At 45.2% G+C, this 18,443-nt stretch overlaps 1 protein-coding gene and 1 long non-coding RNA gene across 6 annotated transcripts in view; one reads left to right on the top strand and one right to left on the bottom strand.

The window, feature by feature from the left end:
• LOC142666215 (uncharacterized) overlaps window positions 1–18,443 on the bottom strand; it is a 93,891-nt gene that overhangs the window by 12,640 nt on the left and 62,808 nt on the right. The gene's annotated exons all lie outside the window — the stretch shown is intronic.
• Window positions 1–18,443, top strand: part of EYA2 (EYA transcriptional coactivator and phosphatase 2) — a 199,309-nt gene that overhangs the window by 144,265 nt on the left and 36,601 nt on the right. For 4 of the 5 annotated variants that reach the window (XM_075846197.1, XM_075846196.1, XM_075846193.1 and 1 more), the window contains 4 exons: window positions 11,864–11,931; window positions 12,174–12,351; window positions 12,435–12,476; window positions 12,603–12,745. In XM_075846197.1, the coding sequence (XP_075702312.1) occupies window positions 11,864–11,931; window positions 12,174–12,351; window positions 12,435–12,476; window positions 12,603–12,745 (431 nt within the window). The remainder of the gene's footprint in view (window positions 1–11,863; window positions 11,932–12,173; window positions 12,352–12,434; window positions 12,477–12,602; window positions 12,746–18,443) is intronic. The other variant, XM_075846195.1, reaches the window with a different exon arrangement.

The following is an 18,443-nucleotide window of genomic DNA, read 5'->3' as shown; positions in this document are numbered from 1 at the left end:
ACAACACTCTGGATCTGTCCTATAAAGGATCCCTCCGGCACTAATAGACCCCATTAACGCCGGGTTTGATGGGAAAAATAGTGCTGCATGGAGAAGTATCTTTTCCTGGCCGATTTGATCGAATCTGCGACCGTCTGTTTACATCTGCGTCGGCGGCTCGGTTCTGAATGTAAGACCAGCTCATGTAATAGCAAGCAAAAGAAGGAGAGTAGGCGACATACAAGGTAGAAGATGGTCCAACTATATCCTATATGGATACAATGAGGATGTAACGGACAGGCGGATCCTGATACATCTGATGGATCCATACAATGTAACTACATACAAGATAAATAGGTGATCTGTGATGGAGATCAATATGGGAGGAGGAGATGTGACCCCCCGGCTATCAGTCCTCATACTAATATATAGTCATATTCATTCACTAGTAAAGACTCTCCAGCTTTGCTTCATAAAACCAAACTCTCCATAAAATAAGTCTCTTTTTCCCGTCTTTTTACAGCACATATGGTTTACATTAGATTTAGTCTAAGATTATGGCGGCATAGCTGAATCTTAAGCCTCAGAGAAAGTCCTGCGGGTATTTGGAGGCCTCATTTGTTAGGGGTCAAATCACACGTCCTACAGTACAATTAATGCTGCGTGAGATCCCGCTCTGCTGCGAGGACGCCACTGCTTTACTTTCCACCGTCCTAGTCTTTCCAGAAATAATACAGCCATGTTTCTCTCAGCCGCTTGTTTTTGCTGGAAATACTGAGGACGCAGACATTTTATTACTGTTTAGTGCACGTTATTAGTTTGTCTTGACACCTTATGTATAAACCTGTGTGACCTGGAGTATTATCTGTGGAGTTGTGTTGGGTGTGTAGTGACCACTGGCTGTGGTGAGCTCCAGGACTGTATATACCCGCAGACCTCCGGGACTGTATATACCTGCAGACCTCCGGGACTGTGTATACCCGCGGACCTCCGGGACTGTGTATACCCGCGGACCTCCGGGACTGTGTATACCCGCAGACCTCCGGGACTGTATATACCCGCAGACCTCCGGGACTATATATACCCGCAGACCTCCGGGACTGTATATACCCGCAGACCTCCGGGACTGTATATACCCGCAGACCTCCGGGACTGTATATACCCGCAGACCTCCGGGACTGTGTATACCCGCGGACCTCCGGGACTGTGTATACCCGCGGACCTCCGGGACTGTGTATACCCGCGGACCTCCGGGACTGTGTATACCCGCGGACCTCCGGGACTGTGTATACCCGCGGACCTCCGGGACTGTGTATACCCGCAGACCTCCGGGACTGTGTATACCCGCAGACCTCCGGGACTGTGTATACCCGCGGACCTCCGGGACTGTGTATACCCGCGGACCTCCGGGACTGTGTATACCCGCGGACCTCCGGGACTGTGTATACCCGCGGACCTCCGGGACTGTGTATACCCGCGGACCTCCGGGACTGTGTATACCCGCGGACCTCCGGGACTGTGTATACCCGCGGACCTCCGGGACTGTGTATACCCGCGGACCTCCGGGACTGTATATACCCCGCAGACCTCCGGGACTGTATATACCCGCAGACCTCCGGGACTGTATATACCCGCAGACCACCGGGACTATAAATACCCGCAGACCTCCGGGACTGTATATACCCGCAGACCTCCGGGACTGTATATACCCGCAGACCTCCGGGACTGTGTATACCCGCAGACCTCCGGGACTGTGTATACCCGCAGACCTCCGGGACTGTGTATACCCGCAGACCTCCGGGACTGTGTATACCCGCAGACCTCCGGGACTGTGTATACCCGCAGACCTCCGGGACTGTGTATACCCGCAGACCTCCGGGACTGTGTATACCCGCAGACCTCCGGGACTGTGTATACCCGCAGACCTCCGGGACTGTGTATACCCGCGGACCTCCGGGACTGTGTATACCCGCGGACCTCCGGGACTGTGTATACCCGCAGACCTCCGGGACTGTGTATACCCGTAGACCTCCGGCACTGTGTATAGCTATAGACCTCCAGCACTGTATATACCTGTACTGTTTTAGTATCCGAGCTTTACTGACCTCCGGGTCCACGATTCTCCGTTATTTCCCACTTCTAAGCCCCATCTTGGGTTCCAGTGCTGACAGGAACGTTTCACATGCCGGGATGTAATGAAGGACGTGTAGGCAGACGTGTGTTGGGCGCAGGCCGGAGGATAAGTATATAGAAGTACAGCCCAGCCAGCACAACATGTGGAGGGGAAGCAGCCTGCTCCTATCTATCATTACTAGCGTGGCGTCCATCCAAAATCTCACAGCATCCTAACAGAATGTACTCAGCACTGCGCGCTGGTCTCCGGGGACCACCACTGTCCTCACAGGGGCAACCACTGAAATATATCTGCTGCTCATTCATTACAAACACAATTCTTACATCTCAAATTGTGTTGCTGATTTGTTTCATCCAGTTTTTATACAAGTCGATTGGTAGAGCACAAACCTCAGAGTATAGTAAATGTGGGGTCACTCATTATCTTATGTTTATTGCAAGCTCCTTTGCAGTTATTATGCTGCCCTGTGTCTGATTGTGATCTGACGTCCATGAGATCCACACACTCTATACTACAGAAACAGCTCTGACAACCAGTAACAGCTATTCATCTATTACTACTGACAACCAGCCTGTATATCATGTGTGAGAGGTTGTCACAGCTCCGCCCCCTGTTACTGACATCACTGATATATAATATAATTACACTGTGATCAGACATGAGATCCACACATCTTATATACAGTCACAGCTATTCATCTATTACTACTGACAACCAGCCTGTATATCATGTGTGAGAGGTTGTCACAGCCCCGCCCCCTGTTACTGACATCACTGATATATAATATAATTACATTGTGATCAGACATGAGATCCACACATCTTATATACAGTAACAGCTATTCATCTATTACTACTGACAACCAGCCTGTATATCATGTGTGAGAGGTTGTCACAGCTCCGCCCCCTGTTACTGACATCACTGATATATAATATAATTACACTGTGATCAGACATGAGATCCACACATCTTATATACAGTCACAGCTATTCATCTATTACTACTGACAACCAGCCTGTATATCATGTGAGAGAGGTTGTCACAGCCCCGCCCCCTGTTACTGACATCACTGATATATAATATAATTACACTGTGATCAGACATGAGATCCACACATCTTATATACAGTAACAGCTATTCATCTATTACTACTGACAACCAGCCTGTATATCATGTGTGAGAGGTTGTCACAGCTCCGCCCCCTGTTACTGACATCACTGATATATAATATAATTACACTGTGATCAGACATGAGATCCACACATCTTATATACAGTAACAGCTATTCATCTATTACTACTGACAACCTGCCTGCATATCATGTGTGAGAGGTTGTCACAGCCCCGCCCCCTGTTACTGACATCACTGATATATAATATAATTACACTGTGATCAGACATGAGATCCACACATCTTATATACAGTCACAGCTATTCATCTATTACTACTGACAACCTGCCTGCATATCATGTGTGAGAGGTTGTCACAGCCCCGCCCCCTGTTACTGACATCACTGATATATAATATAATTACACTGTGATCAGACATGAGATCCACACATCTTATATACAGTCACAGCTATTCATCTATTACTACTGACAACCAGCCTGTATATCATGAGTGAGAGGTTGTCACAGCCCTGCCCCCTGTTACTGACATCACTGATATATAATATAATTACACTGTGATCAGACATGAGATCCACACATCTTATATACAGTCACAGCTATTCATCTATTACTACTGACAACCAGCCTGTATATCATGTGTGAGAGGTTGTCACAGCCCCGCCCCCTGTTACTGACATCAGATATATAATATAATTACACTATGATCAGACATGAGATCCACACATCTTATATACAGTAACAGCTATTCATCTATTACTACTGACAACCAGCCTGTATATCATGTGTGAGAGGTTGTCACAGCCCCGCCCCCTGTTACTGACATCACTGATATATAATATAATTACACTGTGATCAGACATGAGATCCACACATCTTATATACAGTCACAGCTATTCATCTATTACTACTGACAACCTGCCTGCATATCATGTGTGAGAGGTTGTCACAGCCCCGCCCCCTGTTACTGACATCACTGATATATAATATAATTACACTGTGATCAGACATGAGATCCACACATCTTATATACAGTCACAGCTATTCATCTATTACTACTGACAACCAGCCTGTATATCATGAGTGAGAGGTTGTCACAGCCCTGCCCCCTGTTACTGACATCACTGATATATAATATAATTACACTGTGATCAGACATGAGATCCACACATCTTATATACAGTCACAGCTATTCATCTATTACTACTGACAACCAGCCTGCATATCATGTGTGAGAGGTTGTCACAGCCCTGCCCCCTGTTACTGACATCACTGATATATAATATAATTACACTGTGATCAGACATGAGGTCCACACATCTTATATACAGTAACAGCTATTCATCTATTACTACTGACAGCCAGCCTGTATATCATGTGTGAGAGGTTGTCACAGCCCCGCCCCCTGTTACTGACATCACTGATATATAATATAATTACACTGTGATCAGACATGAGATCCACACATCTTATATACAGTAACAGCTATTCATCTATTACTACTGACAACCAGCCTGTATATCATGTGTGAGAGGTTGTCACAGCCCTGCCCCCTGTTACTGACATCACTGATATATAATATAATTACACTGTGATCAGACATGAGATCCACACATCTTATATACAGTCACAGCTATTCATCTATTACTACTGACAACCAGCCTGTATATCATGTGAGAGAGGTTGTCACAGCCCCGCCCCCTGTTACTGACATCACTGATATATAATATAATTACACTGTGATCAGACATGAGATCCACACATCTTATATACAGTAACAGCTATTCATCTATTACTACTGACAACCTGCCTGTATATCATGTGTGAGAGGTTGTCACAGCCCCGCCCCCTGTTACTGACATCACTGATATATAATATAATTACACTGTGATCAGACATGAGATCCACACACCTTATATACAGTCACAGCTATTCATCTATTACTACTGACAACCAGCCCATATATCATGTGTGAGAGGTTGTCACAGCCCCGCCCCCTGTTACTGACATCACTGATATATAATATAATTACACTGTGATCAGACATGAGATCCACACATCTTATATACAGTCACAGCTATTCATCTATTACTACTGACAACCAGCCTGTATATCATGTGAGAGAGGTTGTCACAGCCCCGCCCCCTGTTACTGACATCACTGATATAGAATATAATTACACTGTGATCAGACATGAGATCCACACATCTTATATACAGTAACAGCTATTCATCTATTACTACTGACAACCAGCCTGCATATCATGTGTGAGAGGTTGTCACAGCCCCGCCCCCTGTTACTGACATCACTGATATATAATATAATTACACTGTGATCAGACATGAGATCCACACATCTTATATACAGTAACAGCTATTCATCTATTACTACTGACAACCTGCCTGTATATCATGTGTGAGAGGTTGTCACAGCCCCGCCCCCTGTTACTGACATCACTGATATATAATATAATTACACTGTGATCAGACATGAGATCCACACATCTTATATACAGTCACAGCTATTCATCTATTACTACTGACAACCAGCCTGTATATCATGTGTGAGAGGTTGTCACAGCCCCGCCCCCTGTTACTGACATCACTGATATATAATATAATTACATTGTGATCAGACATGAGATCCACACATCTTATATACAGTCACAGCTATTCATCTATTACTACTGACAACCAGCCTGTATATCATGTGTGAGAGGTTGTCACAGCTCCGCCCCCTGTTACTGACATCACTGATATATAATATAATTACACTATGATCAGACATGAGATCCACACATCTTATATACAGTCACAGCTATTCATCTATTACTACTGACAACCAGCCTGTATATCATGTGTGATAGGTTGTCACAGCCCCGCCCCCTGTTACATCACTGATATATAATATAATTACATTGTGATCAGACATGAGATCCACACATCTTATATACAGTAACAGCTATTCATCTATTACTACTGACAACCAGCCTGTATATCATGTGTGAGAGGTTGTCACAGCCCCGCCCCCTGTTACTGACATCACTGATATATAATATAATTACATTGTGATCAGACATGAGATCCACACATCTTATATACAGTAACAGCTATTCATCTATTACTACTGACAACCAGCCTGTATATCATGTGTGAGAGGTTGTCACAGCCCCGCCCCCTGTTAGTGACATCACTGATATATAATATAATTACATTGTGATCAGACATGAGATCCACACATCTTATATACAGTAACAGCTATTCATCTATTACTACTGACAACCAGCCTGTATATCATGTGTGAGAGGTTGTCACAGCCCCGCCCCCTGTTACTGACATCACTGATATATAATATAATTACATTGTGATCAGACATGAGATCCACACACCTTATATACAGTAACAGCTATTCATCTATTACTACTGACAACCAGCCTGTATATCATGTGTGAGAGGTTGTCACAGCCCCGCCCCCTGTTACTGACATCACTGATATATAATATAATTACACTGTGATCAGACCTGAGATCCACACATCTTATATACAGTCACAGCTATTCATCTATTACTACTGACAACCAGCCTGTATATCATGTGTGAGAGGTTGTCACAGCCCCGCCCCCTGTTACTGACATCACTGATATATAATATAATTACATTGTGATCAGACATGAGATCCACACATCTTATATACAGTAACAGCTATTCATCTATTACTACTGACAACCAGCCCGTATATCATGTGTGAGAGGTTGTCACAGCCCCGCCCCCTGTTACTGACATCACTGATATATAATATAATTACACTGATCAGACATGATATCCACACATCTTATATACAGTAACAGCTATTCATCTATTACTACTGACAACCTGCCTGTATATCATGTGTGAGAGGTTGTCACAGCCCCGCCCCCTGTTACTGACATCACTGATATATAATATAATTACACTGTGATCAGACATGAGATCCACACATCTTATATACAGTAACAGCTATTCATCTATTACTACTGACAACCTGCCTGTATATCATGTGTGAGAGGTTGTCACAGCTCCGCCCCCTGTTACTGACATCACTGATATAATATAATTACACTGTGATCAGACATGAGATCCACACATCTTATATACAGTAACAGCTATTCATCTATTACTACTGACAACCAGCCTGTATATCATGTGTGAGAGGTTGTCACAGCCCCGCCCCCTGTTACTGACATCACTGATATATAATATAATTACACTGTGATCAGACATGAGATCCACACATCTTATATACAGTAACAGCTATTCATCTATTACTACTGACAACCAGCCTGTATATCATGTGTAAGAGGTTGTCACAGCCCCGCCCCGTTACTGACATCACTGATAATATAATTACACTGTGATCAGACATGAGATCCACACATCTTATATACAGTAACAGCTATTCATCTATTACTACTGACAGCCAGCCTGTATATCATGTGTGAGAGGTTGTCACAGCTCCGCCCCCTGTTACTGACATCACTGATATATAATATAATTACACTGTGATCAGACATGAGATCCACACATCTTATATACAGTAACAGCTATTCATCTATTACTACTGACAACAAGCCTGTATATCATGTGTGAGGTTGTCACAGCCCCGCCCCCTGTTACTGACATCACTGATATATAATATAATTACATTGTGATCAGACATGAGGTCCACACATCTTATATACAGTAACAGCTATTCATCTATTACTACTGACAACCAGCCTGTATATCATGTGTGAGAGGTTGTCACAGCCCCGCCCCCTGTTACTGACATCACTGATATATAATATAATTACACTGTGATCAGACATGAGATCCACACATCTTATATACAGTAACAGCTATTCATCTATTACTACTGACAACCAGCCTGTATATCATGTGTGAGAGGTTGTCACAGCTCCGCCCCCTGTTACTGACATCACTGATATATAATATAATTACACTGTGATCAGACATGAGATCCACACATCTTATATACAGTCACAGCTATTCATCTATTACTACTGACAACCTGCCTGCATATCATGTGTGAGAGGTTGTCACAGCCCCGCCCCCTGTTACTGACATCACTGATATATAATATAATTACACTGTGATCAGACATGAGATCCACACATCTTATATACAGTAACAGCTATTCATCTATTACTACTGACAACCAGCCTGTATATCATGTGTGAGAGGTTGTCACAGCCCCGCCCCCTGTTACTGACATCACTGATATATAATATAATTACACTGTGATCAGACATGAGATCCACACATCTTATATACAGTAACAGCTATTCATCTATTACTACTGACAACCAGCCTGTATATCATGTGTAAGAGGTTGTCACAGCCCCGCCCCGTTACTGACATCACTGATAATATAATTACACTGTGATCAGACATGAGATCCACACATCTTATATACAGTAACAGCTATTCATCTATTACTACTGACAGCCAGCCTGTATATCATGTGTGAGAGGTTGTCACAGCTCCGCCCCCTGTTACTGACATCACTGATATATAATATAATTACACTGTGATCAGACATGAGATCCACACATCTTATATACAGTAACAGCTATTCATCTATTACTACTGACAACAAGCCTGTATATCATGTGTGAGGTTGTCACAGCCCCGCCCCCTGTTACTGACATCACTGATATATAATATAATTACATTGTGATCAGACATGAGGTCCACACATCTTATATACAGTAACAGCTATTCATCTATTACTACTGACAACCAGCCTGTATATCATGTGTGAGAGGTTGTCACAGCCCCGCCCCCTGTTACTGACATCACTGATATATAATATAATTACACTGTGATCAGACATGAGATCCACACATCTTATATACAGTAACAGCTATTCATCTATTACTACTGACAACCAGCCTGTATATCATGTGTGAGAGGTTGTCACAGCTCCGCCCCCTGTTACTGACATCACTGATATATAATATAATTACACTGTGATCAGACATGAGATCCACACATCTTATATACAGTCACAGCTATTCATCTATTACTACTGACAACCTGCCTGCATATCATGTGTGAGAGGTTGTCACAGCCCCGCCCCCTGTTACTGACATCACTGATATATTATATAATTACACTGTGATCAGACATGAGATCCACACATCTTATATACAGTAACAGCTATTCATCTATTACTACTGACAGCCAGCCTGTATATCATGTGTGAGAGGTTGTCACAGCTCCGCCCCCTGTTACTGACATCACTGATATATAATATAATTACACTGTGATCAGACATGAGATCCACACATCTTATATACAGTAACAGCTATTCATCTATTACTACTGACAACAAGCCTGTATATCATGTGTGAGGTTGTCACAGCCCCGCCCCCTGTTACTGACATCACTGATATATAATATAATTACATTGTGATCAGACATGAGGTCCACACATCTTATATACAGTAACAGCTATTCATCTATTACTACTGACAACCAGCCTGTATATCATGTGTGAGAGGTTGTCACAGCCCCGCCCCCTGTTACTGACATCACTGATATATAATATAATTACACTGTGATCAGACATGAGATCCACACATCTTATATACAGTAACAGCTATTCATCTATTACTACTGACAACCTGCCTGTATATCATGTGTGAGAGGTTGTCACAGCTCCGCCCCCTGTTACTGACATCACTGATATATAATATAATTACACTATGATTAGATGTATAGTTTGTGTGTATATACATCTATTTATTACTCGTGTTGTGTTTTTTGCGGGCATTCTGGGTAATTCTATTCTTTTCTGTATAAAACCCTCTTACTTCTTATCCCTGTAAAGTAAATAAATCCCAAGTTGCCTGCGTTGAATGACGGATTTATAACTGAATACGGTGCTGATTTCTCCTGCCAAGCAGAAATACTGTTAATTGCCCAGAGCGGTGCAGTTCCTGCCAGCATCATAAAACCATAGAGCAGCACATTATCACCAGCCCGGGGGAAAATGGGGCTTTTCTAAGACTCCTTGTCTGGGGTGAAGGGTTACAGATGCCCCAATAATGACCGTCCTCTCCTGCATTTCTCTCTGATTTGCTGGGGCTACAAGTGGCAGCAAAGCCTCATGGCTGCGGGTGAGATCTGTGCCGGAGTGATCGCCCCCGGCTGCCAGCGTTTGTTCAGCTGTTCATTCCCCATCTAATCCAGCATCTCAAATAATAACAAACAGGATCTTAGGGGAAAGGATGCGAGGAGAAGACGCGGCGCCTCCGTCCAGTAAGAATTAGTATAGGACAGGTCATTGTCTCCTGGGATCTGTATCTGTTATTATTAGGAACTACTACCACTAATATAGCAGGGAAGTTCTCGTGAATATGACAGCCCCCTGTTTATATATGTATATATATATATCTCTACCTCATCCATTACCTCAATACAGAGATACTCACAAAGTACATGTCTTTATCATTCTATTATCTTTTCTGTTTCAATTCCTCACCTTTGTCAAGATCTCTGCTTGCTGGCAGATATTGGAAGCATTTACAGATTTTTTTTTATACATCCGCCACTAAAATCTCTCCTCTCCTGAGTTTGTTACAGTGTATCAGTCTGTATTCCAGGCTGTTTACGTCACAGACAATTGCCTAGACTGCGATACAATTGTTGCAAACCTTCAGCCAGAGAGGCATTAGGTGTGTACAGTATTTCACCTGCACAATGTTGAGAGCATTTCCATTCACTGACTGCAAGAAGAGCTCCTAAATAGCAATACAAACCAAAATTAGAGCATTTCAGAATCGTTTCATCTCCTGCAGACTCCACAAAAAGCTTGGATTGTCTTATGACAGTCAGCAGTGTCCATGTCCTGTACAGGCCGCCGTCCTGCAGCCAGGGGGGTGACACTAGTGATGAGGATATTAGGGAATTGTGCGCTGACCATTTCTTAATGCGAGTCTACGGGGCTTGTACCAGTCCAGGATAGTGGCATAGACGGGTGGAGGTGATAGATGTGCCTGCAGGAGAACTGGATCACACGTTATTGAGAGCAATTATTACTCTTCAAAAGTAGAATATAAATGCCCCCTAAACCATCAGACACCTCCGCTGGTCCCACTCCTGATTATCTGCAGATTGTCCGTGATAGAACAGTGCAGGGTCTCCACAGCCGGTATCATCCGCAGGTCATCTCCGCTTCAAACAGTCTCCCTTCTTCTCCGTGTGCTCTATGGGGTTCTGTCTCTGAGAACTTAAAAGTGTTATCATGTTGTGCTCACCTCCAGCTCCAGGCCGATCACACTTTGAAGTTGCGGCAGGCGGATCCCTGCGGAGCTGGAGACCTCCGTTACCGGTGGATGGTGTGATAAGTGATTCTAATTTAGTGGGATGTACGCCTCAGATATCCCGGAGAATCCCACAATCCCCCCTCCGCTCACCAGGTTCAATATAAGAGCAACAAAATGTACAAAGGATTATACAGATCCAGTATGAGGTTTTTTATTTATGTGATCTATGGAAACAATGAGGATGATTAGAATTATTAATGCAGTGACATGAATGATCCGTAGTGATTCATACAGGATTGTGCGTTGTTTCTCCAGGTCCTTCCGGACTCTACCAGGGAACCAACGGTTTGACCAACGCCAGCACCTTCAGTGGTCTACATCAGGTGAGGTCTCCGCGCTGTGTTTATTACACGCTATATCCAGTCCTGGGTCACGTCAGAGGCTAAAAAACAGTCATTTTAAGTTTGCAATAAAAAAAAATCTCAAATTTGTTGATTCATCCGATACCTCCCTACAGCCAGATCGTGGCGAAAATCAACAAATTAGAGAATATTATTTTGTGTTGTATTTGCTCAATCCTTGTGCCCGTGCTGCATGATGTGAGAATAATCTTTTTGTATTTTAGGAATATTCATCATATCCAGGGTTTAGCCAAGGACAATACGCACAATACTACAGCACGTCCTACAACTCCCCATATGTCCCCAGCAACAACATCAGTCCAAGCGCCATCCCCGCCAGCACCTACTCCCTGCAGGAAACCTCTCAGCACATCTCCAACCAGAGCTCCGAGTCACTGTCAGGTGAGCACATCGCACATATCAAGGATTCTGCTGCACATAGATCCAACCCGAGCGGATGCAGATATGGGTGTGTTGTATTACAGATGATTGTGCAGTGAGCGAGATATTCAAGACAGAATCACCAGGTACATTCTGGGGTTTTCTCTGGTTTTGGGATAACGCCAGCTCGTCATTCTTTGACATAGGGAAGGCCTCATTAGAAGGATGTTCTCATCTGTATACTGTATTTATGTCACTTGCCTTCTCTGCAGGAGATTATAATCCTCACAATGGTCCCTCCACACCGGTTAAAGATTCTGAAAGTGACCGACAACACAGAGGATCTGACGTGAAGTTACGCGGCCGGTCCAAGCGAAATAACGACCCCTCCCCTGCCGTGGACAATGAGATTGAGGTTTGTAATGCATTATCTTCTACTGGGATGTATCGTGTACCGCGGGCTGTAGACATCAGACGTTTTCAGTCCAGCACATTCCATAAGCGGAAACAAGGTTCTGACTAGTTGGATGATAAAAACCTACGAAGATGAGATCAATTACTGCACGATGATCGTAAAGTCATTCCAAAAAAATACTTTATTAGGGACACAAATACATAAGACATTAAAAATGAGTCATACAATGCAGAAGATGGCGCCGGCCTGTGCAAGGAGTCCAGAAGGATGTGTAGATTACATCCAAATATACCAGCATAGAAATATGACCATCATTAATGAAACATACGGTAGAAACTGTTCATACAATGTTAGTATTGAAGGTGCTTATATGTGATGAGACCATGAATGGGTAATGTCAGCAGGGCGGCCGGAGAGGAGACTGTAATGCTACCATAATACATCACCGGTCTATTCAAAATCCAAGCCTGATGAAAATGTCAATGACATCAATAGTTTATATTGCGAGACATATGTATACAATGTGACGTTCCAGGTGTGATAACCCATCCAAACCTCTGTCCACACAAAAGAGAATCACATCTCCAGTCTATTGAACAATCAAATGGCCGACCAGTAGAACATGTTTATAGGCAGCTCAGAAACCCCAAAACAGGCGTGGAATTCATACATTACGACGTACAGTTAAAGGGGTTGTCCGAGATAAAATCACTGTTAATGCCTGAAAGTTATTCATGTAAATACATTTTCCAAATAGGCCCCGTTTCCAGATGACTTGACAGGTGACGTCACTCTCTGGCCGCTGTGTTGGTCTTCAATTCTTTTCCGGGTATACGACACGACACTTGTGATGTGCCATGTATGGGCTGCTCTGTTGTACCGCCCGTAACGCGCATGCGCGGTCCCTGCTATTATCTCGAGAATAGCAGGGACCACGACAACAGCAGGGACCACGCATGCGCGTTACGGGCGGTACAACAGAACAGCCCATACACGGCACATCACAAGTGTCGTGTCGTATACCCGGAAAAGAATTGAAGACCAACACAGCGGCCAGAGAGTGACGTCACCTGTCAAGTCATCTGGAAACGGGGCCAATTTGGAAAATGTATTTACATTAATAAATGACAAGCATTAACACAGTGATTTTATCTCGGACAGCCCCTTTAAGTCTGTTATCCATCAAGATAAGGCTGCAACTTTCTAATATACTTTGTGCATCAATTACGCACTATTTTAAAACCATTCCCCTTGCTGTCAGTGAATGGAACCTTCTCCTTTACAACGAACACAGGTACACGGTTTGTTACAGTGTATCAGAGTGTAAAACATGCACCTGTGTCAGTTGGACATGACCAGCCTCTGATTATGAAGAATGTTTCCATTTCCTGACAGCAAGCAGAAATATTGAGACATTTCAAATCAAAGCTATAACATTTTGCATATATGATAGTTAAAGCTGTGTTGAAGCCACGAAAGCTTGAGATAAAAAGTAAACTAAAATGTAGTGTATAAAGTTTCTAGCACCTGCACATGGACTACCGTAGACGCAGCAAAGTCCATCACGTGGATGAAATGCATGTGGAGAGGCCATTAGTGCCCACAGAAGGTGGCATCAGTCTTACGTCTCCTGGTCTCGTGTGAATAAAGCTTTGAGGCTTCGTTCCTGCAGGTTGTTGCTCCGGAGTGCAGATAAAAGTACATACAGGTCCTGGAAGCAGCAGTTTCTCGGTGGGCATTTTCCTGCCAGCGAAAACAATTGTAAGCCTGTAATAGACACTGGTGCCAAAGCCTGCCAGATGTTCAGGATTAGAAGGGATGCAAAGCAATGTCAGAAATGGACTATAACAATGAATGAGCTGTGATTTACTGACCTGGCAAGATAAAGGCTGCACCTCCTGCGGGACCCCCCTTTATCTAGCAGAGCCTGAAGTTTACATCTGGGGGACTCTGATCAGATTTCACATTGATCACTTTACTATCTACATGTGGGAGCCCCTCAGAGACCCAGAATCTAAAGCCAGCGTGTTGGATTTGTGAACCTGCTTGTCATGATCACTGGTTTGGGTTCAGCCTGTGCGAGATGTGCACGTTTATAATAATGCTTTATGTCTTGTCTCCGGGTTGGAGGCCTCTATCAGCCAGAGCAGGCATGTGTGTGACAGGAGTGATAAATGGTCACTCATAGTGGACAATGCCTTTATTATAGCGAAGGACCACTGACTCCGGGACGCCCGCACTTCACAAAGCAGACTATGGCGTTACTGACACACGTGAGCAGCGAGCTCTAGTGTCGAGCAGTCCGGACTCCATCATCTCGGCCACTTCACAAAGCAGACTATGGCGTTACTGACACACGTGAGCAGCGAGCTCTAGTTACGAGCAGTCCGGACTCCATCATCTCGGCCACTTCACAAAGCAGACTATGGCGTTACTGACACACGTGAGCAGCGAGCTCTAGTGACGAGCAGTCCGGACTCCATCATCTCGGCCACTTCACAAAGCAGACTGGGGTTACTGACACACGTGAGCAGCGAGCTCTAGTGACGAGCAGTCCGGACTCCATCATCTCGGCCACTTCACAGAGCAGACTATGGCGTTACTGACACACGTGAGCAGCGAGCTCTAGTGACGAGCAGTCCGGACTCCATCATCTCGGCCACTTCACAAAGCAGACTATGGCGTTACTGACACACGTGAGCAGCGAGCTCTAGTGACGAGCAGTCCGGACTCCATCATCTCGGCCACTTCACAAAGCAGACTATGGCGTTACTGACACACGTGAGCAGCGAGCTCTAGTGTCGAGCAGTCCGGACTCCATCATCTCGGCCACTTCACAAAGCAGACTATGGCGTTACTGACACACGTGAGCAGCGAGCTCTAGTTACGAGCAGTCCGGACTCCATCATCTCGGCCACTTCACAAAGCAGACTATGGCGTTACTGACACGCGTGAGCAGCGAGCTCTAGTGACGAGCAGTCCGGACTCCATCATCTCGGCCACTTCACAAAGCAGACTATGGCGTTACTGACACACGTGAGCAGCGAGCTCTAGTGTCGAGCAGTCCGGACTCCATCATCTCGGCCACTTCACAAAGCAGACTATGGCGTTACTGACACACGTGAGCAGCGAGCTCTAGTTACGAGCAGTCCGGACTCCATCATCTCGGCCACTTCACAAAGCAGACTATGGCGTTACTGACACGCGTGAGCAGCGAGCTCTAGTGACGAGCAGTCCGGACTCCATCATCTCGGCCACTTCACAAAGCAGACTATGGCGTTACTGACACACGTGAGCAGCGAGCTCTAGTGACGAGCAGTCCGGACTCCATCATCTCGGCCACTTCACAAAGCAGACTATGGCGTTACTGACACACGTGAGCAGCGAGCTCTAGTTACGAGCAGTCCGGACTCCATCATCTCGGCCACTTCACAAAGCAGACTGGGGTTACTGACACACGTGAGCAGCGAGCTCTAGTGACGAGCAGTCCGGACTCCATCATCTCGGCCACTTCACAGAGCAGACTATGGCGTTACTGACACACGTGAGCAGCGAGCTCTAGTGACGAGCAGTCCGGACTCCATCATCTCGGCCACTTCACAAAGCAGACTATGGCGTTACTGACACACGTGAGCAGCGAGCTCTAGTTACGAGCAGTCCGGACTCCATCATCTCGGCCACTTCACAAAGCAGACTATGGCGTTACTGACACGCGTGAGCAGCGAGCTCTAGTGACGAGCAGTCCGGACTCCATCATCTCGGCCACTTCACAAAGCAGACTATGGCGTTACTGACACACGTGAGCAGCGAGCTCTAGTGTCGAGCAGTCCGGACTCCATCATCTCGGCCACTTCACAAAGCAGACTATGGCGTTACTGACACACGTGAGCAGCGAGCTCTAGTGACGAGCAGTCCGGACTCCATCATCTCGGCCACTTCACAAAGCAGACTATGGCGTTACTGACACGCGTGAGCAGCGAGCTCTAGTGACGAGCAGTCCGGACTCCATCATCTCGGCCACTTCACAAAGCAGACTATGGCGTTACTGACACACGTGAGCAGCGAGCTCTAGTGACGAGCAGTCCGGACTCCATCATCTCGGCCACTTCACAAAGCAGACTATGGCGTTACTGACACGCGTGAGCAGCGAGCTCTAGTGACGAGCAGTCCGGACTCCATCATCTCGGCCACTTCACAAAGCAGACTATGGCGTTACTGACACACGTGAGCAGCGAGCTCTAGTGACGAGCAGTCCGGACTCCATCATCTCGGCCACTTCACAAAGCAGACTATGGCGTTACTGACACGCGTGAGCAGCGAGCTCTAGTGACGAGCAGTCCGGACTCCATCATCTCGGCCACTTCACAAAGCAGACTATGGCGTTACTGACACGCGTGAGCAGCGAGCTCTAGTGACGGAGCAGCCCGGACTCCATCATCTCGGCCACTTCACATTGTTGTAGCTGCGATTCCTCCATTATTATCAGACGCGGGATCTGTCGGCTTCACAGACTATAGAGAGGACAGCGAGGTTGTTTGTCATTGCATCAGACTAATCCCTTATTCCTTTAATGTCTTTTCCACATGGTTATTTAGCTTTTATTTCTGTAGAACAAGACTTTGCAAACCGGCTTACCGAAAATTGGCCGACTCACAAAGGATTCCTCTATCTAAATACATTATGTCTTGAAAAGCCCTGAATGCATTTGAATAAATGTCCTGTAGTGCGTTTGGCAGCAAATATGAAGACCGCTAAAAAAATCATTGTTCTTTTTTACCTGCGAACATGTGATCTATTCAGTCCATAGGTAATACGACCTTATGCACGATCCCACGTACCTGCCGGAGTCGGCTGCATTACAACACATAGCGCGGGTCACCTGACGATAGACGTCCTAACATCCTGCGCTCTGATCCTGTACAAAGTTATAATCATTTGCTGCTTATCCAGATTCCAGGAAAGATAGTGGTGGCGGCTGTGCCTGGGGTGTTACATAGATGGTCGGACTACGTGTTGTATATCAGGTTGTGTCACCGGTCCAGGCTGGGAGTCCACGTGTGACACATTGAACATTCAGCGGACAGATGAACAGAATATATCGCTTACCTCATAACCCTTTAATGACGTACCTGATATGACCTATAGATAACAGTAATGTCGGACTGCAGATAGAGGAGGGGGCGCTGCACATACATCTAATCTCTGCTTATAGTGGGGTGCGCTGCTCCCCCATATCATTCTCATCCTGACAGGACTCCTTATTTATGGTACTGCGTTGCCAAGGCCCCCGTAAGTAGTGATACAAGTCGTGGTGAAGGTTGTGGACGCTGCAGGATAAGCGCAGTACAGGAACTTTATACTCTTTTACAGGGGTTATGTGTACGTGGTCAGTATCGGATATGAGGCGTTTATCTGACCAACCTTGGCTGTCGGGACTACGTGCTATTCAGGCCCCTGGTGTGACTCCATTCTCTGTACCCCAATAGCTGCACCCCTGATATAAATCTGGTATACAAGTAGCGGAAATATAATGTGCATTCATGTAATGTATGGATTCAATGGTCATTGAGGGGTCAGTCACGAATCGTCATTTTATTTCTGCCGTCTCATTTCCTGGTCACCCTGCTACATGCACGCTGGTTATAAGGCACAAGGCGCCGCTGATCTGGGTAATACATGAAATGTTACAATGCGGGCT

The sequence above is a fragment of the Rhinoderma darwinii genome, chromosome 13 (assembly GCF_050947455.1).
Source record: "Rhinoderma darwinii isolate aRhiDar2 chromosome 13, aRhiDar2.hap1, whole genome shotgun sequence".
Classification (NCBI taxonomy): domain Eukaryota; kingdom Metazoa; phylum Chordata; class Amphibia; order Anura; family Rhinodermatidae; genus Rhinoderma; species Rhinoderma darwinii.
Note: the sequence above shows the minus strand (reverse complement) of the source record. Positions and strands in the feature narration are given on the sequence as shown.